Below are 21,267 nucleotides of genomic sequence, written 5' to 3' on the forward strand. Positions count from 1 at the left end.
TTTGTCTTTATACATATAGAATACCTAATACAATAGGTAGTCAAATAAATTTGGCTTTGGTCTGCCTCCTAGAACACAGAGAAGACTGGCATACATACATTCAAAGCACACATATGAAGATGTTATGATTGATAAATGGGAATACACCAAAAATCAAGGGGTAAGATCCATACTTGATGATTTTTGTTTTCTACTCACGTTCACAGACAGGAAACTTATTATTCCAGAGTACTCTCGTTCCTTCTGAGACACACTGACTAGAAGATTGGCCATTTAATCGGTACCTTAAACAATAAGGGGTAGCAAATCATCACCAGAACAAATCAGTTCTCGGCTGCATGGAATTAATCACTTCCCTCAAGTATGTGGTATTAATGGCCTCTATTTTTTAAATCATTTCTGACTTAAGGAAAAAGTCCAAGTTTGTGAATCAGCTCAGCTATGTGATGACTTCAGACCAGGTAAAAACACAGAGGGAAAAAAAATTCCTAACAATCATATTCTGTTTTTGTATTCTCCATTTCCTCTTTGGCATCCAAATGTCAAGATTCTCTTTACCATTTAGAAGGAAAAAACCTCAGTTCTTCGTGAAGAAAACGTCAAAGACCTTGTTCCCTAAGATCATTCCAAAGAACCCCTCTTAGTGAACCCCCATTATTCTCCATAATAGGAGCCTTAATTTCTGACCCTAAATTTTGCTTTTTCAAATGGTTAAAGGACAATTTCTAGCTCTCTCTGGCTATGCACAATATATACAGTTGGAGAAAATCAACAGGATTTGCTTAACAATGGAATTATGAGTCATATAAGGTAAAGAAAATAAGAGAAAAAAATCAGAAAGAGCAAAAAATTTTTAACCATCTTTACAGATTATTCTTTGCAATGCTTAGCTATATATTATACGTCTCAATTCAGGCCCTCTCACCTCACACTCACCCCTTATCACAAGCAAACGAAACCTCTGCCCCAAGCTTGAGATTAGGGGGGACCACCACACGGCCATTGAGAAGTTGGTTTGGAATGGCATCACATGATTTTGCTAGGAAAAAAGAGACAAGGCTGGCACATCAAGAGTAGGAAACAATTGAGTTTCCTGAAGATGGAATAGAGATTTAGGCACCTTCACATTCAGGGGCTGTATGGCTCCAGGTTCCCAAGGATGTACACTGAATAGGGTTAGTTCCAATGAGGGTGTAGCCAGGGTCACAGCTGTAGGACACTTCCTGTCCAATTGGAAAGAATTCCTTATCCAAGATGTTATAACTACCATGGTTGATAGGTGGAGGTGGTAGACACCCTGAGAAAAGAACAGGACCAGAGGTCTTTTATTCCTGAAATAAGAACTTTCTCCTCTACAACCTAAGCCAACTTGAGGTGTGTAGGGGTGGGATGAAGGTGGCCATGTCAACTCTCCTAAGCAGAAGGCAGAGACTCCTTTGGGTGGGGTGGAGGTGGCGTGGAACTAACATGCATTACGTCTTTAGATATGATGAACCATGAAACTATCTGCTTTCCCTATCTTGATCTATGCTGGAAAACATTACACCCACTCATCACTTTCCATTTTATTTCACTAAAAAGGTCTCAGATATTCTCTCACTAATATTGTAGCCAAGGGAACCTAACTATTATAATACATTTTTATTACCAAAATCTACCTCTTTCTTCCTGCCGTCCCCAAACCAGGTTGATGAAGTTCCTGAGCCTTGTGGGAGGGGCTCCCAATATTGTCATGTTTTTAGTAAGTCAGACATTTCTTAATAAGAGTAGGGGAGAAAGGCAGAATGGGGAAGTGACTCAATCTTAATTCTAGCCTTATTCCATAAAGGCCACATTCTCAACAGGAGCATGTATAATGTCTACGGTATTTTTAATCAAATTATGATTTGATTAAAATCAGATTCTGATTTGATTTGATTAAATTGACATCAGTCAGTTTCCTCTATTGGCATGGCCAATAGGATTCAGAGTTTATTTTATCCTCATTTAAATAAAATCTAATCGCCTATGTCCTGGAAAAAGAATCTCTGATCATTGGCTCTGCTTTTCTTCGCTTTTCAAAGTGTCTTCTAATTTGCTCTACACTAATGGACATCTAGTACTGTCCAAGAATATAGTAAATTTCCTACTTCTTCAACATTTAGATATTGCTTTGAAAGTATACCTTCAAATTCTTTAACCAAGATACCGAACTACATACACAATCTTTCCCTTTCTTTTTTCCACAGGTACCATGTATCTATTTCTCTAAAAGTTTCATTTTGTTTCTAGATCCCCAGAGTTTCAGCCCAACTCACCCTTAAAGCACTTTGGCAGTGGAGGATTCCATTTGCTGTTTGCTTGGCACCATACTATGTTGCTGCCTTTCATGGTAAAGCCAGGCTTACACCTAAACATCACAGTATCATTTAAATAAAATGAACGTCCAAATCCAGATTCTATAATTCCGTTTTCGACTTCTGGAATTGGGCACTTGACTAAAGTAATACACTGAGGGGGAGGGCCACTCCAGATGCCAACTCGATTGTCTTTGCTGGTACAATATATGGACTTCTCACCCACGAGGTCAAACAACTTTTTTCCATTCTGTCCAACGTGGCACTTATAAGTCACCACCATTCCATAGTAAAAGTTCTCTCTACTGCTGCTGTAAAAATCCCCATTGGAGATGGCTGGGGGTGGTGCACAAGGAATAGCTTTTGGGGGGTAGGTGGGAAAAAAGAGAAGGCATTTAAATGTTATACCTTCTTGGAATCTTGTCTTCACTCTTGCAAACCACACTTCAATTCAGCCAACAATTAACCCAGATTGTTGAAACTCTACATCCTCATCTCAAAGATAGTTCTAAATAGGAAGTAGCAAGGTAGGAAGATTCATGGAACTGGCCTGAAGAAAACTTAAAAAAAAGCTGTGATCTGGTCACCAGTTGCCCCTTCTACTGCAAAGTACAGATAAACTATTCTGGGAACACCTAGGATGGCTGACATTCTGCATAGAATAAAGATGGCAGTGTGTAATCTCATAGTGTATTTTAGATTCAAGCACTTATTCACTATGAAATAACTTATCCTCTAAGAACAGTAATCAAAGGAAAGTGTGGTGAGACTGGGAGACACGGAAGAAGATAAACCACAGCTCTGTGCCCAGAGCTACCCAAACCAAGTGTAACTCTCCTGGGTACTTGTTTTGATGTGTAGATGCCCAATTTCCCTCTAGAAGGGGACAAGAGGAATTGCAAAGGGTATGACAATGGGATCATTTTACTCACATTCACAAAAAGGCATGTCCTTATCCCAGGTTACAATATTGTCTGAGATAATACATGTAGCAGATGAATCACCAATGAGTCGATATCTAAAGACAAACAGATGAGTGATCATCTCCCAGCTAGATGTACATTTTAGGAAAGCTTAGTTCTTCCTCTACTGAAATAATGGCAAAGAATAGATCATCATGTAAGACAAGTAATGGTGATAAACTAAGGACTCATACAAAAAATTCAACAATCCGAAGCCAAATGACATTTGGCTCCTGGTCAGTAATGCTGGAGATGTAAAATTAGAAGAAGAGTAGCCCAAATTTCTTTCTCTTCTAGTGGGTATTCTTGAAGTGTTGTCTCTGGAGCAGATCAGGGTGGTAGTTCTCTTTTTGCTTATCTATGTTTAAGGGTAAATGGCAATTGCTTGGATCTCTTTTGGAAAACTGATGGTTTATGGTTGAAACCACTGTTCTAATACCCATGTATTCTGGAGATGTCTCCTGCCAACTCACCCTTTATCACAAGAATATGTAATTGTTGACCCAAACAGGACACCCGTGGGTATGAGGACAGAGCCATGGAGGAGTTCTCCAGGACTCCCACATGATTTACCTATAATGGAAAACAAAACAAAATTTGGGACTGGGATTTGGGGGATGTTCTGTGTTTCATATTAGATACCAACCTGACTGGACTTGCCAACTAGCCTACTTAAATTAATTCAAAGACAGTTTTGATATCTACAAAACTTGTATCCTCCAAAGGGTCAGTCAACTTCAGAACACTATCTGTTTGAAGCATGCACTCTCTATTTCTGAGCATGGATGCAAACATTATTTGTGGTCAACCATAATTTATAATCTGTATTTCCCCTTTTTTATATCCTGTCAGTTGATGGCATCATCTACCAAGTCTGTGGCTTAAAAAACCTCATAGACATCATTTCCTTTCTGTAACTCATCCTCCACCTACTGCTCTTCACTCAATTGGTTACCAAATTTTAGCGACTGGGTTCCAGAAATCTCTCTCCAAACCAACTATGTAGTCATTGCTGTAATCTCTCATTGGATCATTGAGTACCAAAATTTACCTTTCTATCTTTGGTCTCCATTGGTTTAATACATCTTCTATAGCACAGCACACACTATCTTTCGGAAGCACAAATATGGCTATGCCCCTCCCCACACTGAAAAACTTACAATGACTTACCACTGTTTATTGGGGGAAAATGCATGGCCCATCAAAATTAAGCTTCAATACACTTAATTAACTATTATTCCCCACTATGTACCTTATACTCCAGCCACATTGAATTTTTCTATTTTCCAAAGATGTCCTGTTCTTTTATAGCTCTATGCTTTCGAATATGCTATTTCCTCTGCCTATAATGCCTACTTTTGCCTAATTCTCCAAGACAGTATTATTTACTTCCCTGCAGAGCTTTATACCTATAAATAAATTACATAATAGTACAGCATTTATTTAAAAGTCAGTCTTTACAGCTAGTATAGGAGCTCCTCAAAGGCAAAGACTAGCTAATTTTTATGTGTATTCCCAGCCCCATCATCCAGCCTAATGCTTCACACCTAATGGTTACTAAAAAATATTTCTTGGATTGAATGGGACAAGAATGAGGTGACACACACGTGTTCCTTGTATACTAACTCTTAAGCTCATTTAACACAGTATAGAGACTGTAGAACAAAGCTGTAGAGATTACAGGATAAACAGGGCTGGCCAGCTGTGATGATTTAACCCCAATACCCAATATTATTCTTGGGAGTAAAAGAAACATGGAGAACCCAGGAGCACCCTTCATTTGAAATCATGTAGTAATTTTCTGGTCTTTCACCTTGAAAATAATAGGCTATCTCACAGAGGTACAGATAGACCCAAAGATGCTTCTATTACAGATTACTCACGTTGACACAATCGCTGAGGATCTGACCACTTGGAGGTTTTTAGGCAGGTGATAAGGAATGACATCTTGATATACCCAGGAAGGCATTCATATTCCCAAGATGTCCCAACAGCAAACTCAGACTGATCACTCTGAATTTTAGGCTTAGCAAAATGATACCTTGGCAGGAACTTACACTGACCTAGAGACAAAGACCACAGGAATATCAAAACTAGGAAAGGCTGACACTGCTACTCTGCTGCTTTTTTGTCACCGATCATCCTGACAATTTTGATCTTTAGAAAGTAATCCTAAAATAGGGCAACATTTTCTGGGACAAAGAACATATGGGTGAATATACAGAGATATAAGCTCAGAAGTTCAAAGACTTTTTAGGATGGACTAAGAGGAAGAGCTCGAGAAAATAAATTTTACAGAATTCCATAAGGACCTCGGAGTTGTTTCATCTCCTTAAAGACTCATTAAAAAAACGAAGCCTTATAAATCAAAGCTTTTCTGGGATAGCACAGGGAACAAAAGTGCATCAGAGACCTTGTAAGCTCAGCACATGTATGATCTTCTAAAATGACTTTAATGAATTAACATTACTCTGTTAATCATTAAACCTTTAGGTCTTAGCAAGACAAAAATACATTTATTAATTCTTCATTACTTTATTCCTTTAACCTAATAGTGTAATATGCCTCTTAAGAGACCACAGTATATAATTCTGATGGGTACTAGATAAAAGGAACTAGTCATTTTGAAATAGTTCCCTGTGATTTAAAATAGTATGATGATGATGATGTTTAATGAAACAAATATCATCATAGCTGATGGGTGAGAAACTGTAACACCCATATACTTGAGGATGTACCTGGAAAAGTCATTTTTCTAGGTATGAAAGAGAGCTCAAGTTTCGATGCCAGAATGGCAGAATATCTGAATATCGCATTTATAAATCTTTCTTTTTCAAAGAAGTTTGACACAGGTACAGGTGAAAGTCCAAGAACAAACATGAACGAAATGACACAAAGGCAAACGCAGAGCTCCCAAGGTTGTAGCCAGACTCGGCCTTTCGGTAGCCAGACACTTCTGTTGGAGAAGTCATAGACAGGGTCTAAGAACAGCCATCACTGTTAGGACCCAGATCACTGTAGGTCTTCTTCTAGTTCTCTCAACTCCTTTGTTTTTCTTCATTAACCCCCACAAATGTCTCCAAATGCATACCTGTGCAAAACAGCAAGACACTGTAGGGAAAGTAAAGGTTTGACCTCAACGAACACCATCTTCACGATCCTGGTATTTCTTGTACCAAGTCATCCTAAGCAAGTGATTTAATCTCTAAATACATAATGTGAATAGGGGCAATACCAAATAATGCTCTACAAACTGGAAAGCCAATTTAAATTTGTAATAATCAGTAGCAATGACATGGCCTAAGATGGAACTGAGACCTAAAAGCAGGAAGAGCAGAATACTTTATAACATGATCTTCTGGGGCGAAAGGAGAGAAGGGTCATACTTTCTGGATGGGAAATAATGACAAAACCTTATCCCCGTTAAGAAAACTCGAGGACCCCGTCTCTTTTGGGGGACAAGAGTTACTTGTAACGAATTGCCAAAAATCTAGGTCACGGAAAGAATTTCCCTCAATCATGGTCTCTGCCATCTCAGAAAAAAAAGGTTAGTCCATGAGCCATTAAGAAGACTTTTCTTCAGGGTTACTGTACCCTCTTTACATCTTTCTATTATCAGGAGGAAAAAAAAAAATCAGAGTAGATCGCGACTGGATCTAAAACGGAGTTGGGGCGCCTGGGTGGCTCAGTCAGTTAAGCGTCCGACTTCGGCTCAGGTCACGATCTCACTGTCCGTGAGTTCGAGCCCCGCATCGGGCTCTGTGCTGACCGCTCAGAGCCTAGAGCCTGTTTCGGATTCTGTGTCTCCCTCTCTCTCTGACCCTCCCCGGTTCATGCTTTGTCTCTCTCTGTCTCAAAAATTAAAAAAATGTTAAAAATAAATAAATAAATAAATAAATAAATAAATAAATAAATAATAAAAAATAAAACAGAGGCTAGTGGTTAAGACACCGACATATGCATTCTTCAAAAGTTGTTAAAAACTAAGGAGGCCAAGCAGTTCCTGGAGAGCAGGGATACATTTAACTTTTTGCTTGGGTCCAAGGGGCCTTACCTAGAATTGCTTAGAAATCCGTTCGAAATGAATGAAGAACACATATATAAGATAATAAAAATAAAATGGAAAATTAGGTCAGAAGGCAGATAGGAAAAATTATTATTGAGAACGAGAATTATTATAACCAAACGCTTTAACAATGGGTTTCCTGACTCATCATTTTTGGTTTTGTTTTTCTTTTTTTTAAATGTTTTCTTTTTTATTTTGAGCGAGAGAACGTGCACAGCTGTATACATGCTGGGGAGGGACAGAGAGAGAGAGAGAGAGAGAGAGAGAGAATCCATGCTGACAGCCTGGGGCCTAATGTGGGGCTCGAACTCACGAAGTGTGAGATCATGTTCTGAGTCAAAACCAAGAGTCAGACACTTAACTGACTGAGCCACCCAGGCGCCCCTGATCATTTTTGAATGGCAGTTATGCATATTAACCAAGGTACTGTCCCAAACACAGGAGACACTCTAGTGAACATTAGAAACAAGGTTCCCACGCTCACCGAACTCATACTCCAATAGAGGGAGACAGACAGACAGGTACTACCAGTAAATAAACGGTATGTAAAGGAAATAAATGGGGCGATGTGTCACAATGTAACGTACCAGAAGGAGGAGGGGACGGAGAGGCATTCGACCATCGGCTTATGATGGTTTAGGAAGGCCTTTGAAGAGGAGGCATTTGAGTTGTGACCGGAGAAGGAGCCAGTCAGGTGAAGCATGGAGTAAAAGCATTTTAGGCAGAGGTCTAAGAGCAGGGATGGATTTATTACACTTTAGGGATAGACGGAAGGCAAGTGTGGCTCTAATGTAGTGATCACAACAGAGTGGTAGGAGATCAAGTTAGAAAGTTCAGCAGTGGGGGGGGGGGCGTTCATATTAGGCTTCTTAGGCCATAGTAAGAAGTCTGGATGCTCTCCTAAGTGGAAGCTACCAGAGAGTGCAAACAGGAGAGTCACATGACCCGATTTACCTTTTAAAAAGAATAGCCTGGCAAGTGAGGATAAGTTTGGAATATATTTTATAAGTAGAATTTAGAACAAAAACTTCTTGTTGCATTAGATGTGGGGGTAAGAAAATGGCAGGACTCAGTAATGTCTTCCAGGCTACTTGTAGTGACTTGAGCTACTGGGGTGATGGTAAGACCATGAACTAAGATGGGAACACACCAGTGTGTGTGTGTTGTGGAGTGTGTGCAGTTGGTTTTATGTTAGTCTTGGTATATTTAACACATTTACTGGGAACCCATATGGAGACGCAGGAGGGAAGTCGGCTATACAAACTTTCTACTCAGGAGAGAGTTCAAGACTACAGATAGTAAATGAGCCATCAACATATAAATAGTATTTAAAGCCATGAGACTGGATGAGGTCTCTTAGGAAAAAGGAATGGAGAAAAACAGGAGGCTCAGGCCTGAGCCCCCAAACCCTATAATATTTAGAGATAGGGCAAAACAGACCCAGAGCAACCAGAGAGGTACAGAAAAAAAAAAAAAATTGGTAAGAGTGCCCTGTTTTGGAAGAGGAGAATGAAAACTGTTCCAACAGAGAAGAAAGAGTCAGCTTTTGCTGAAAGACTGAGACAGAGGAGGATAGAAAAAATGGCCATTGGATGCGTCAGCATGAAGGTCAATGGTAACCTTAGAGAGAGTAGCTTCGGGAGAATGTGGGAGAAGGAGCCTGTCTGGAGTGGGTGAAGGAGATAAAGAGAAGTGGGCAAGTAGTCCATGAGAAGTTTTGCTGAGAAGGATGAGAAGAGGGCTGGGAAAATGGAGTTTCACTAGGCCATGAGAAGTCTCCTGACGACCTCAGTCAAGAATGTCCCAGCATGTTTAACTGCTGGTGGGGATGATCCAACAGGGAGATACAAATAGGTGATACAAGATGGGGTATACGCAGAAGTCAAGTCCTTGCACACCGTAATTCTGAAGGAGGAGTGGACTCCAGTCAAGAGAAAGGATACTTTTTCCATTGTTACAGGAGGAAAAAGAACGTTCTTACTGAACTCCTTGTTATGTGCTAGTGTGAGGGATTCATCAGGCAGTAAGACAGATAAAGACCTTGTTTTCATGGAACTTGTATTTCAACGAGAGAACAGACAAGCCAGTGAAAAAATAAATAAGAAGTTTTCATAGGATGAGAGATAGGTGCTCTGTGGAAAAGAGAACACGGTCGTGTGATAGAGCGTGACCTGGGGTACAGACTACTTCCGATGAGAGTCAGAGAAGGGTGACAGAGGAGCAGAGACCTGAATGTCGAAGAGACAGGCAAGGGATGATACGTAGGATGAGCATTTCAACGGAGGGAGCCCCTAGTGCCAAAGCTAAACAAACGTGACTGTGTTCAAGGAACAAAAAGAGGGCCAGTGTGGCTGGAACAGAGAGAGTGAGGGAGGAGAACAGAGGATTTCAGAGACAGACAGATCTACGGTCAAGGTTAAAGAGCATGGATTTGTTCTAATGTCATTGGAAGCCCTTGGCAGGTTTTAAGCAGGGGAAAGAATCTGAGCTCAGATGGAGACAGATGATTGGCAAATAAGGGAATTCCTATTTAATGATTTTGTTTTCTTAGTGTAGGATGAAATGAAGTGGTCAGTCTAGGCAAGAGTGAAATTTAAGAGCAGGACATTAGAATCGGTTTATGCAAACAGACAAAAGGAGAAAAGCGGGAAAACACTCTAAGAAGGGAATTCACTTCCCATATGACTTTGCTCATAGCAGGGCACCCTATAGACACTTGCTTCAGAATCTTCCAGAGTACTTGTTAAACTCAGCTTCCTGGGCCACACCCCAAACCTATGAATCTCTGAAGAATGAGACGGAACCCAGGAACCTGAATTTTTAAAAGGCACTTCAATTCCTCAAAAAATTAAAAATGGAACTACCATATAATCCAGCAATTCCACCTTTGGGAATATATCGAAAGGAAATGAAAACACACACTCAGAAAGATCTGCACCCCCATGTTCATTGTAGCATTATTGACAATAGCCAAGACATGGAAACCACCTAAGTGTCCATCAATAGATGAACAGATTAAGAAGTTGTGATATATATATACACAATACAATATTATTCAGCCATTAAAAATGCCAGAATCCTACCGCTTGTGAAACCATGGATGGACCTTGAAGTCATTATGTAAGTGAAGTAAGTTAGACAGAGAAAGACAAATCCTGTATGATCTCACTTATATGTGGACTCTAAAAACAAACAACAAACAAAATCCAAAGAGCCACATCATATTCGTAGAGAAAGAGATCAGATTGGCGGCTACCAGAGGTGGGATTGGGGGAGGGCAGATTGTAAGAAGGTGGTCAAAAGGTGCAAACTTCTAGTTATAAGGTAAATAAGTACTAGGAGATAATGCTCAACATGGTGATTCTAGTGGATGCTGCTGTAGGATACATAGGAAAGTTAAGAGAATAGATCCCAAGCATTCTCATCACAAGGAGAACTTTTCATTTCCCTTTTATTGTATCTCAATGAGATGATGCATGTTAACTAAACCTATGGTGGTAATGGTTTCCCAGTATCTGTAAATGAAGCCATCATGGGGCATACCTTAAACTTATACAGCGTGTATGTCAATTATTTCTCAACAAAACTGGAAAAATCACTAAATTTTGCAAAAGGTACCTCAAGAGTTTCTTAAGAATGTTCAAGGTCAAGAACTGGCCATGAGCTAAGGCACGGTCTGCAGGACGTACACAGTAGAAGCGAAAGTCAGAAGGGATGTGTGGGCACAGCACCAGCAAAGGACCGTGGTGGTGGTGGCAGGGGCGAGGGGACAGTCAGGCAATAGGATGAACAGCAGAAGCGATGGGGAGTCAGGAGGGGCATGTTTAGATGAGATCCAATGACAAAAAGCTTGAAAGGCTGAGGCATTAGATTTTTTTTTAATTTTTTTTTTTAACGTTTATTTATTTTTGAGACAGAGAGAGACAGAGCATGAATAGGGGAGGGGCAGAGAGAGAGGGAGACACAGAATCAGAAGCAGGCTCCAGGCTCTGAGCCATCAGCCCAGAGCCCGACGTGGGGCTCGAACTCACGGACCGTGAGATCGTGACCTGAGCCGAAGTCGGACGCTTAACCGACTGCGCCACCCAGGCGCCCCTGATTTTTTTTTTTTTTTAATCCCACAGGCAGTGGGAAGCCCTCTTACATTTTTGAGCAACGGAGTGGAGTAATGAAAAAAACATATCTACATCTAGATCTATATATAGATCTAGATAAGATATGTTAAAATGTTGGTGGTCACCACTGGTAAGTTAAAGGCGGGTATCAGAGTGACTGGTAAGAGAGGAGGTTGTTACACAGGTAATCAATCATATGCTCAGGATTAGAATATTGGTGGGTGGGTGCAAAGACAAACAAGGGAAGCACATTAGCTGGAAGCAGACAGGGAGGCCTGGTCGTTCATGAGTCTCCAGTTAAGTGGCCAGAGAGGACGGTGGCACGCTGGTACTGGGCTGGGGGGGGGGGGGGGGACTCTCGGGCATACTTGGAAGGGGCGCTGAACTGGCAGGGCCGGTGTAGAACCTGATTTTCAATTGATAATATCCTCTGCAAAATTTAGTAATAGGAACAGAGCGTCAGTGAGAAGTCAGGTCTGGAACCGTGCCATGCAGAGGTGTTAGAGAAAGTTGTGAACACGCACTTGTTCAAAGGGAGTTCATGTGTAGGAAAGAGAGATGAAGATGTTGGTCTGGGGGAAATGTCCAACCGAGGGCCCGGAGAAAGCAGAATGTCAGGAAGCAAAGTAAGCTGTAACAGAACCATTGATTATATGCAGGATGCCTTAGCAAGGTGGGGGAGGGGGGGTTGCGGATTATGCGTAGATGCTGGCTCCATAAAACCGGATCTATACAGTAATCTCAGGACTGGTATTTAGTAGTAACAAGTAACGCCTGACCTTCATTTGCCTAATTTCATCTCACACTCAGGCAGCGCTGTAAGGTGGTAGGGCAGCTTACCGCACTAGCTTCATTTCACAGATGAGGAAACTGAGGGTCAGGGAGCTAAAAGACTTGCCAAAAGTCACCCAGTTATTGGAATGTGCAGATAGCAAACTTTTAACTAAGATTTCACTCTACCCTGGAGACAATGACAAAGTTAGACCCACGTTGTAGCCAAGAGATTCTAGTCTTAACAAACTGCTGTGCTTCTCTAAAATGAAGCCAATCGCGGGTGGGGGGAGTTAGCATCAACGTGGAAGGAGACCTTCTGGGGCCCTTGCCATTGCAGAAGGTAAATAACACGAAGGCTGTAGTTTTAATTCACATACCAAGTTTCCTCCAATAGCTCTAGGTGTTTGTCATTTAGGATCTCTTTACCAGCATCACATCAAAGTGCAGACTGATGGGAGAACCAAGCCCGCAGCGGGAGGTCTTCGCACACCCGGCCCGGCCCGGTAGGGTTTGGTTACGTGGCCAGCTTTACGAGCGCTTGCAGACCTCGGGCGAGTGCGAGGAGCATCAGCTGAGTCCCCGGGGCCCGGGAGCCCGGACAGCGCAGAGCGAGTGATCCCAGCCCCGGGAGGAGCCAGTGAGCACATTCAGGACCAGGAGATCCTAGGGGTCCCCCAGAGCGAGCGGGAGGCAGTCAAGCGTCCGGCCCTGACCCCTCCTTCTCACTTACTCCGTTTTGCATCGCCGCACAGAGGCGTCCCTGCCCCAGACGTGTCCCTACCTCCGTGCTCCCCCTCCCAGCTCACCGAGGACCCCCGGCGCGAAGAGTGCCAAGACCACGCAGAACAGGCCCGCAGCGCCCATGCCCCGGCGGCAGCCCCAGCGGCGGGATGCGTTCCGAGACGCTCGAGCCTCCGGCAGCTCCGAGAAAACGCGGCTGAAGCAACAGACGGCGACAAGGGAGGGAGGGGGGGCCCTTAAATAGAGCCTGGCACCACGTGCTAGCTTTGCGCGCACACCTGCAGGCTGCCTGGGGCGGGACGCCTGCGCCTGTTAGGTTGGCCGGGGCTGCGAGGCGTCCGCCTGAGGGGGCGACGGGGTCAGGGGGGCAGAGGGGCGGAGCAACTGTGACCCGGTCTTTGGCTCAGGCTCTAGCCCTCAGCGTTGTGGCTTTCCAACCTTTTCTACCGTGCAACGATGCGTCCACTTCGTCTTTTCTGGAGAAATGAAACACGTTTCACAAACTAGGACTCACCGTTGCTAATCTACAATGCTCCATCCCATCCCATCCCATCCCATCCCATCCCATCCCATCCCATCCCATCCCAAAATTCTGGTTTGACTCCACTAAAATATTTTCAAAAGCTATTAATGTTTCAAATCCTCTGTTTAAAGAAATAGTTTACTTAGAAAGGAAATTTACAAGCAGCAGTCCCCTCTGCTCTTTGGCCCTTTTTATTTTGAAGCAATTTCTACAGAAAGTTTTGAGAACAGTACAACGAATTCCCATATACCCGTCACCCAGATTATCCGCTGTTAACATGGCACTATTATTTTCTTTATTATTCCTTCTGTAGACAGTTAGATGACATATAGGTGTAATTATATAGAGATCGATCTAGATGTGTGCACACATACATACATATGATTCTATAATTATAGAATTGTTACTTTGGAACTGAAGTAAGGTGAAGGTATGATACCCCCTGCTATAAATACTTGGTGTGCGTTTTTCCTAAAGACAAGGACATTCTCTTGCATAACTAAGTAAATGCACAAAAACAGGAAATAAACATTGAAATATCTAAGCAACAGGCTATACTCAAATTTCTCCACTCATCTCAGTAATCTTTATTATTGCAATCTCTCTCTCTCACCCTTTCGTTTTTCCGGTCCAGAATCATTCAAGGTTCACACATTACATTAGCGGGTTATGTCTTTTATTTCCCCTCATTTATCTGCAAAAGATCCTCGGCCCTTTTTATGTCTCTCATGACCTTGATGTTTTTGAAGAGTACACAGCAAGTATTTTTGTAGAATGATTTTTATGTTGGTTAGCTATTGCACAGTAACAGATTACCCTATGCTCACTGGTTTAAAGCAAGGGTAAGAATTTAGTATCTCACACAGTTTCTGTGTGTCAGGAATCCAAGAACAGCTTAGCGAGGCAGTTCTGGCTCAGGCTTGTCTTGAGGCTATAGTCCAAACATCAGCCAGAACTGGTTACCTGAAGGCTGGGCTTGCCCTGGAGGATCCAGGTCTAAGAGGGCTCACTCATGGCTGTTGGCTGCAGGCCTCATAGTCCTAACATGTGGACCTCACCATAGGACTATTTGAGTCTCCTTGTGACATGGCAGTTGGCTTCTCCCAGAAAAAGAGAGAAGGGCAGATGCCACAATGTCTTTTATAATCTGTCCTCAGAAGTCACACTATGTTATTTCCACAGTATCCTATTGGATAGTGCGATGGTTAATTTTATGTGTCAACTTGTCTGGGCTGTAGGATGCTCAGATATATAGTCAAACATTATTCTGAGTCTTTCGGTAAGGGTGTTTTGGGACGAGATTAACATTTTTTTTTACAGTGGTAACTGATATTTTTATTCTTTCCATTTTGTTCTCCAGTTTTATTAAGATATAATTGACATACTAGGGGCGCCTGGGTGGCGCAGTCGGTTAAGCGTCCGACTTCAGCCAGGTCACGATCTCGCGGTCTGTGAGTTCGAGCCCCACGTCAGGCTCTGGGCTGATGGCTCAGAGCCTGGAGCCTGTTTCCGATTCTGTGTCTCCCTCTCTCTCTGCCCATCCCCCGTTCATACTCTGTCTCTCTCTGTCCCAAAAATAAATAAAGGTTGAAAAAAAAAATTAAAAAAAAAAAGATATAATTGACATACTAGTTAGGGTATACAACGTAACGATTTGATAATGATTACCACAGTAAGCTTAGTTAACTACCATAGTTACAATTTTTCTTCTTATATTAAGAACTTTTCAGATCTATTCATTTAAAATAAATGCACAATACAGTATTGTTAACTATAGTCACTATGCTGTACATTACATCCCCAGAATTTATTTATCACCTAACAGGAAGTTTGTGCCTTTTGACCACCTTCACGCATTTTCCCCACTCCCCACCTGTGTCACATCTGGCAATCACCAATCTGTTCTCTATTTCTACAAGGTCAATTTTTTTTAGATTTCACATATAGGTTAGGTCATATAGTATTTGTCTGTCTCTGTATAACTTACTTCACTTAGCATAATGCCCTCAAAGTCTATCCAAGATTTTATTCTTTTTTATGGCTAAATAATATTCCACTACGTGTGTGTGTGTGTGTGTGTGTGTGTGTGTGTGTGTGTATCTCACATTTTCTTTATCTGTTCATCTATCTCATTAAGACAGTGATTTCTTTTCCCCTTTGGATATATATTCACAAATGGAATTGCTGGATCATATGATAGTTCTATTTGTAATTTTTTGAGGAACTACTGTACTGGTTTCCATAGTTGCTGCAACAATTCATATTCCCACTAAAAGTGCCTGAGCGTTCCCTTTTCTCCACACCCTCACCAACCCTTACCTCTTCTGTTTTTGATGATGGCGATTCTAACAGGTATGAGGTGATTGCTCATTGTGGTTTTGATTTGCATTTATTGATGTTGAGTATCTTCTCATGGTGGCTGTGCAGAAGCTTTTTAGTCTGATGTAGTCACATTTATTTTTTCTTATGTTGCCCTTGCTTTGGGTGTCAAATTAAAAAGTCATTGCTAAGACCAATGTCAAGGAGTTTACCCCCTATGTTTTCTTTTAGGAGTTTTATGGTTTCAGGTCTTATGTTCAAGTCTTTAATCCATTTTGAGTGGATTTTTGTGTATGGTGTAAGAGAGTGGTCCAGTTTCATTCTTTTGCGTGTGGCTGTCCAGTTTTATCAACACTATTTACTGAAGACATTATGCTTTTTCAATTGTATATTTTTGGCTCTCTTGTCATAAATCAATTAACCACATATGTTTGAGCATATTTCTAAGTACTCTAAACTATTCCATTGAACTATGTGCCTGATTTCATGCAAATGCCATACAGTTTTGATTTTTATGGCTTTGTAATATAGTTTGAGATCAGGAAGTGTGATGCCTCCAGATTCATTTTTGTCCTCAAGACTGCTTTGGTTATTCGGGGTCTTTGGGGTTCCTTACAAATTCTAGGAATGTTTTCCCTGTTTATGTGAAAAGTGCCATTGGAATTTTGATAGGAATTGCATTGGACCCAAAAATCTCTTTGAGTAGCATGGCCTTTATAATAATACTAATTCTTCCAATTCATGAGTATGGAATATCTTTTCATTTATTAGTGTCATCTTCAATTTCTTTCATCAATGTCTTATAGTTTTCAGTGTGGAGATCTTTCACCTCCCTGATTAACCGTATTCCTAGGCATTTTATTCTTTTTGATGCAGTTGTAAATGGGATTGTTTTCTTAATTTCTCTTTCTGATAGTTTGTTGTTAGTGTATAGAAATGCAACAGATTTTTGTATATTGATTTTGAATCCTGCAACTTACTGAATTCAAATTGTTTGAATTAGTTCAAACAATTTTTTTATGGAGTCTTTAGGGTTTTCTTTTATGTAAAAATTTTTTTAATGTTTATTTTTGAGAGAGACAGAGAGAGACAGAGTGTGAGTGGGGGAGGGACAGAGAGCCTGAAAGAGACACAGAATCTGAAATAGGCTCCAGGCTCTGAGCTGTCAGCACAGAGCCCAACACAAGGCTCAAACTCATGAACTGCGACATCATGACCTGAGCCAAAGTCAGATGCTTAACTGACGGAGCCACTCACGTGCCCCTTTAGGGTTTTCTATATATAATATCATGTCATCTGCAAATGGAGATAATTTTACTTCCTCCTTTCTGATTTGGATGGTTTTTACCTGTTTTTCTTTACTAATTACTCTGGCTAGGCCTTCCAGTACCATCTTGAATAAAATGACAAGAGTGGGCCTTCTTGTTTTGTTCTTGATCTTAAAGGTAAAGCTTTCAGCTTTTCACCACCGAGTATGATGTTAGCTGTGGGCTTGTCATATATGGCCTTTGTTATGTTGAGGTACATTTCTCTGTACCCCGTGTGTTGAGTTTTTATCATGAATTTCTGTCAAATGTTGGATTTTGACAACGTTTTTTCTGCATCTATGCATTTTTTTCTGCATCTATAAAAATCGTATGATTTTTACCCTCTGTTTTGTTCATATGGTGTATCACATTGATCAATTTATGGATGTTGAATCATCCTGGCATCCTTAGGACAAATCCCTCTTAATCATGGTGTATGATCCTTTCAATGTATTGTTGAATTCAATTTACCAATACTTTGTTGAGGATTTTTACATCTATGTTGATGATGTAATGTTCTGCAGTGTTCTTTTCTTGTAGTGTCTTTGTCTAGTTTTGGTCTGAGGGTAATGCTGGCCTTATAAAATGAGTTTGAAAGTATTCCCTTCTCTTTTATTTCTTTGAAAGACTTTGAAAATGATTGATATTAATTCTTCTTTAAATGTTTAGCAGTATTCACCAGTGAAGCCATCTAGTCTGGACTTTTGTTTGTGGGGAGGTTTGTGATTACTGATTCCATTTTTTCACTAGTAATTGGTCTGTTCAGATTCAGTCCTGGTGGGTTATATGTTTCTCAGAATTTATGCATTTCTTCTAGGTTGTCCAAACAAGTCGTTCCAGTATCAACTTGTATTTTTCCAGACACAACATTAAAATCTAACATTTCTTGTAAGAATGTTGGTTCTTCTGAGCAGAGTACAGTATTTGAAAACCAAGATCTGGTTGCTAAGTATGTTCACTGCTATTGGAATATCATTGCATCTATACCCTTTCAGAAGGCAGTGTAGGAAATATATGTATGTATATATATTCCTATATCTATTTAAATCTATTCCAATCTATTTTTATATCTAAGTCATGAATTCATATCAGTTCTTCAAATTCAAACCCAATACCATAGATGTCATTTTAATGTTTACTTTTTCCATATTTGTACTTCCTTTCTTCAACAGCAAGGTACCTAGTACTCATATCCGCCATGTATTAACTTATTTGCTCAATCCTAGAATACACAGAAAGTTTTGGAATTGTAATCCAATACCATGGTGGAAAGCAAACTTACTAGTTTTTAAGACGTTTGTTTTTTTTTTTTAGCCTGGGAGCATAAAAATAACATTACTCTGTTCAAAAGTTACTTAGATTAATTATCACACATCATCTCCGCTGACTTCAGTGTGGTTATGTTATACAAGTAAATTTATTTGTTCCCTTTGGATTTCATTTTAGCTTTTCCTCTTTTTTTTTTTAATGTTTGAATAATTTTATTTTTTTAAATTTTTAAAAATTAAAATTATCAGGGCTCAATCCCATGAACTGTGAGATCATAACCTGAGCCTAAATTATAAATAGTAATTTATAATAATAATTTATATTATATAAAAATTGTATATATAATTATATCATATGTTATATATAATTATATATATTATAATATTATATATTATATATGTAATTATTTTATAATTCCATATAGTAAATATACAAGGACATGAATGATAGCATTGTAATAGCAAAGAGTTTAAAACAATCTAGGTTATGTCTCTTGAGGCAAGGGAAACAAAAGCAAAAATAAACTATTTCACTTAGCATAATGCTCTGTAGCTCCATCCATGTCATTGCAAATGACAAGAGTTCATTCTTTTTATGGTTGGGTAGTACTCCATTCTCTATATATACCACATTTTCTTTATCCATTCTTCAATCAATGGACACTTGGGCTCTTTCCCTAATTTGGCTATTGTTGATAGTGTTGCTATAAACACTGGGGTGCATGTATCCCTTCGGATCAGTGTTTTTGTATCGTTTGGGTAAATACCTAGTAATGCAATTGCTAGGTTGTAAGGTAGTTCTATTTTTAACTTTTTGAGGAACCTCCATACTGTCTTCCATCCAGAGTGACTACACCAGTTTGCATTCCCACCAACAGTGTAAGAGTGTTTCCCTTTCTCTGCATTCTTGCCAGCACCTATTGTGTCCTGTGTTGTTAATTTTAGCCATTCTGAGTGGTGTGAGGTGATATCTCATTGTAGTCTTGATTTGGATTTCCCTGATGATGAGTGATGTTGAGCATCTTATCATGTATCTGTTGGCCATCTGTATGTCTTCTTTGGAAAATTGTCTATTCGTGTCTTCTGTCCATTTTTTAACTAGATTATTCATTTTTTGGGGTGCTGAGTTTTATAAGTTCTTTATACATGTTGGGTACTAATCCTTTATCAGATATATCATTTGCAAATATCTTCTCCTATTCTGTCAGTTGCCTTTTAGTTTTGTTGATTGGTTCCTTTGCTGTGCAGAAGCTTTTCATTTTGATGAAGTTACAATCATTTATTTTTGCTTTTGTTTCCCTTGCCTCAAGAGACATAACCTAGATTGTTTTAAACTCTTTGCCATTACAATGCTATCATGAATGTCCTTCTATATTTACTATACGGAATTATAAAATAATTTCTTTGAGAAATTTACCTAGGAGCAGAATTACTGGGTTATAGAGTATGTGTGTTATTCAATAGAATAATACCAGATTGTATCCTCTGCATCATTCTATACTTCTAGCAACAGTGAATCAGGGACATTTTGCCTCTGTATTCTTGCCAACCCTAGACATTATCCAGCTTTCTGTTTTTTCCCTTCGCACAGGTGTGCAAATATCATGTGTTTGTGGCTTTTCTGCCTTGTAAACATTATCTAATGTAGTCAAATTGATCTATTGTTTTTAAATTGTATCTGGATTATGATCCATAGTGAGAAAGCCTTTACCCAGGTTATAAGGTATTTCATCCAAAAAAATAAATAAAATAATTCATCCATATTTTCTTGCACTTGTATCATTTTCCTTATTTTACAGGTAAATCCACAAAATATTCTTGTACTTGTTCTTGACTCTTCAAACTATATTCTTTTGGAGATAAACACCTTTCACCAAGACCAAAACCCAAGTTCTCAGCAGGTTAAATGTGCTCAGTGTCTCGTATCTTGCAGTGATCCTATGTAAATCTTTGTCATTAAAAAAATCACTTCTTTTTGCCCCAAACTGTCCACTAATTTTCTATCTCGTTCAAAGTAAAAACTAATGTTGTAACTTTGACCTACAGGGTCCCATGTGATATGGCTGTCTTTAACCTCTCTGAGTCATCTGCTGCTTTCCCTTTCTTTCCTCTGCTCTGATGGCAAAGGCTTCTGCTATTCTAAAATGTAGGCATCATGTTCTGACTGAGGTCCTTAGACCTCAGTGTCTTGTTTCCTCTACCCAGAGGTTCTTCTCCCAAATACCTATAAAGAAGAAACTCCCTATGTAGGGAAAATCCCAGCTCTTCCCCACGTGTGTTTCTTCCCTGTGTGTCTCCTTTATTTTTACGTGGGACACTTTACTTTTGGTCACTGAATGTTTGTAGGGTTTTCCCTATAACAACAAGCAAGTCCCAACACCAGCAAGATATCCTACCTTTAACCAGCAAGGTATCCTGTAACTTAACTCAATTCTGACACTGTCTATCTACACATAGCATCAGAACTCACAGGTTAAGGGCTGAGTTCCATAAGACTACCATCCCCCACCCCCACTTCAGATGCCAGTTGCACACAAGCTCACTTTATCATCTGTGCTTCTGACTGACCAGCTATAGATCAGAGGTTCCAATGAACCCTTCCTCAGGTTCCAGTAATTTGCTAGAGTGGCTCAGAGAACTCCAGGAAACACTTATGTTTACCAGTTTATTATAGGGAAAGATACAGGATACACATGAACAGCCAGATGAAAAAATGCATAGGATAAAGTCTGGGAGGGTCCTGAGCACACAAGCTTCTGTCCCTGTGGAGTTGGGGTGCACCACCCTCCCTCCAGTGTGGATGTGTTCTCCCACCTGGAAACTCTCCAAACCCTGAACTTGTTGAGATTCTATGGA

General features: G+C 40.2%; 1 protein-coding gene across 8 annotated transcripts in view; it reads right to left on the reverse strand.

Moving 5' to 3' along the window:
• CR2 (complement C3d receptor 2) overlaps positions 1-13,222 on the reverse strand; it is a 34,227-nt gene extending 21,005 nt beyond the window's left edge. For 3 of the 8 annotated variants that reach the window (XM_019821899.2, XM_019821898.2, XM_006942818.3), the window contains exons 1-8: positions 13,060-13,221; positions 5,182-5,361; positions 3,772-3,871; positions 3,269-3,354; positions 2,298-2,696; positions 1,121-1,297; positions 937-1,039; positions 199-284 (exon numbers count right to left, since the gene is read on the reverse strand). In XM_019821899.2, coding sequence (XP_019677458.2) covers positions 199-284; positions 937-1,039; positions 1,121-1,297; positions 2,298-2,696; positions 3,269-3,354; positions 3,772-3,871; positions 5,182-5,361; positions 13,060-13,117 — 1,189 coding nt within the window. In that variant the 5' untranslated portion in view covers positions 13,118-13,221. Of the gene's footprint in view, positions 1-198; positions 285-936; positions 1,040-1,120; positions 1,298-2,297; positions 2,697-3,268; positions 3,355-3,771; positions 3,872-5,181; positions 5,362-13,059 lie in introns of those variants that run through there. The other 5 variants (XM_019821900.2, XM_045048881.1, XM_019821901.2 and 2 more) reach the window with 5 other exon arrangements.
• Positions 13,223-21,267: the final 8,045 nt, after the last annotated feature.

Source organism: Felis catus, chromosome F1, assembly GCF_018350175.1.
Source record: "Felis catus isolate Fca126 chromosome F1, F.catus_Fca126_mat1.0, whole genome shotgun sequence".
NCBI classification, from domain to species: domain Eukaryota; kingdom Metazoa; phylum Chordata; class Mammalia; order Carnivora; family Felidae; genus Felis; species Felis catus.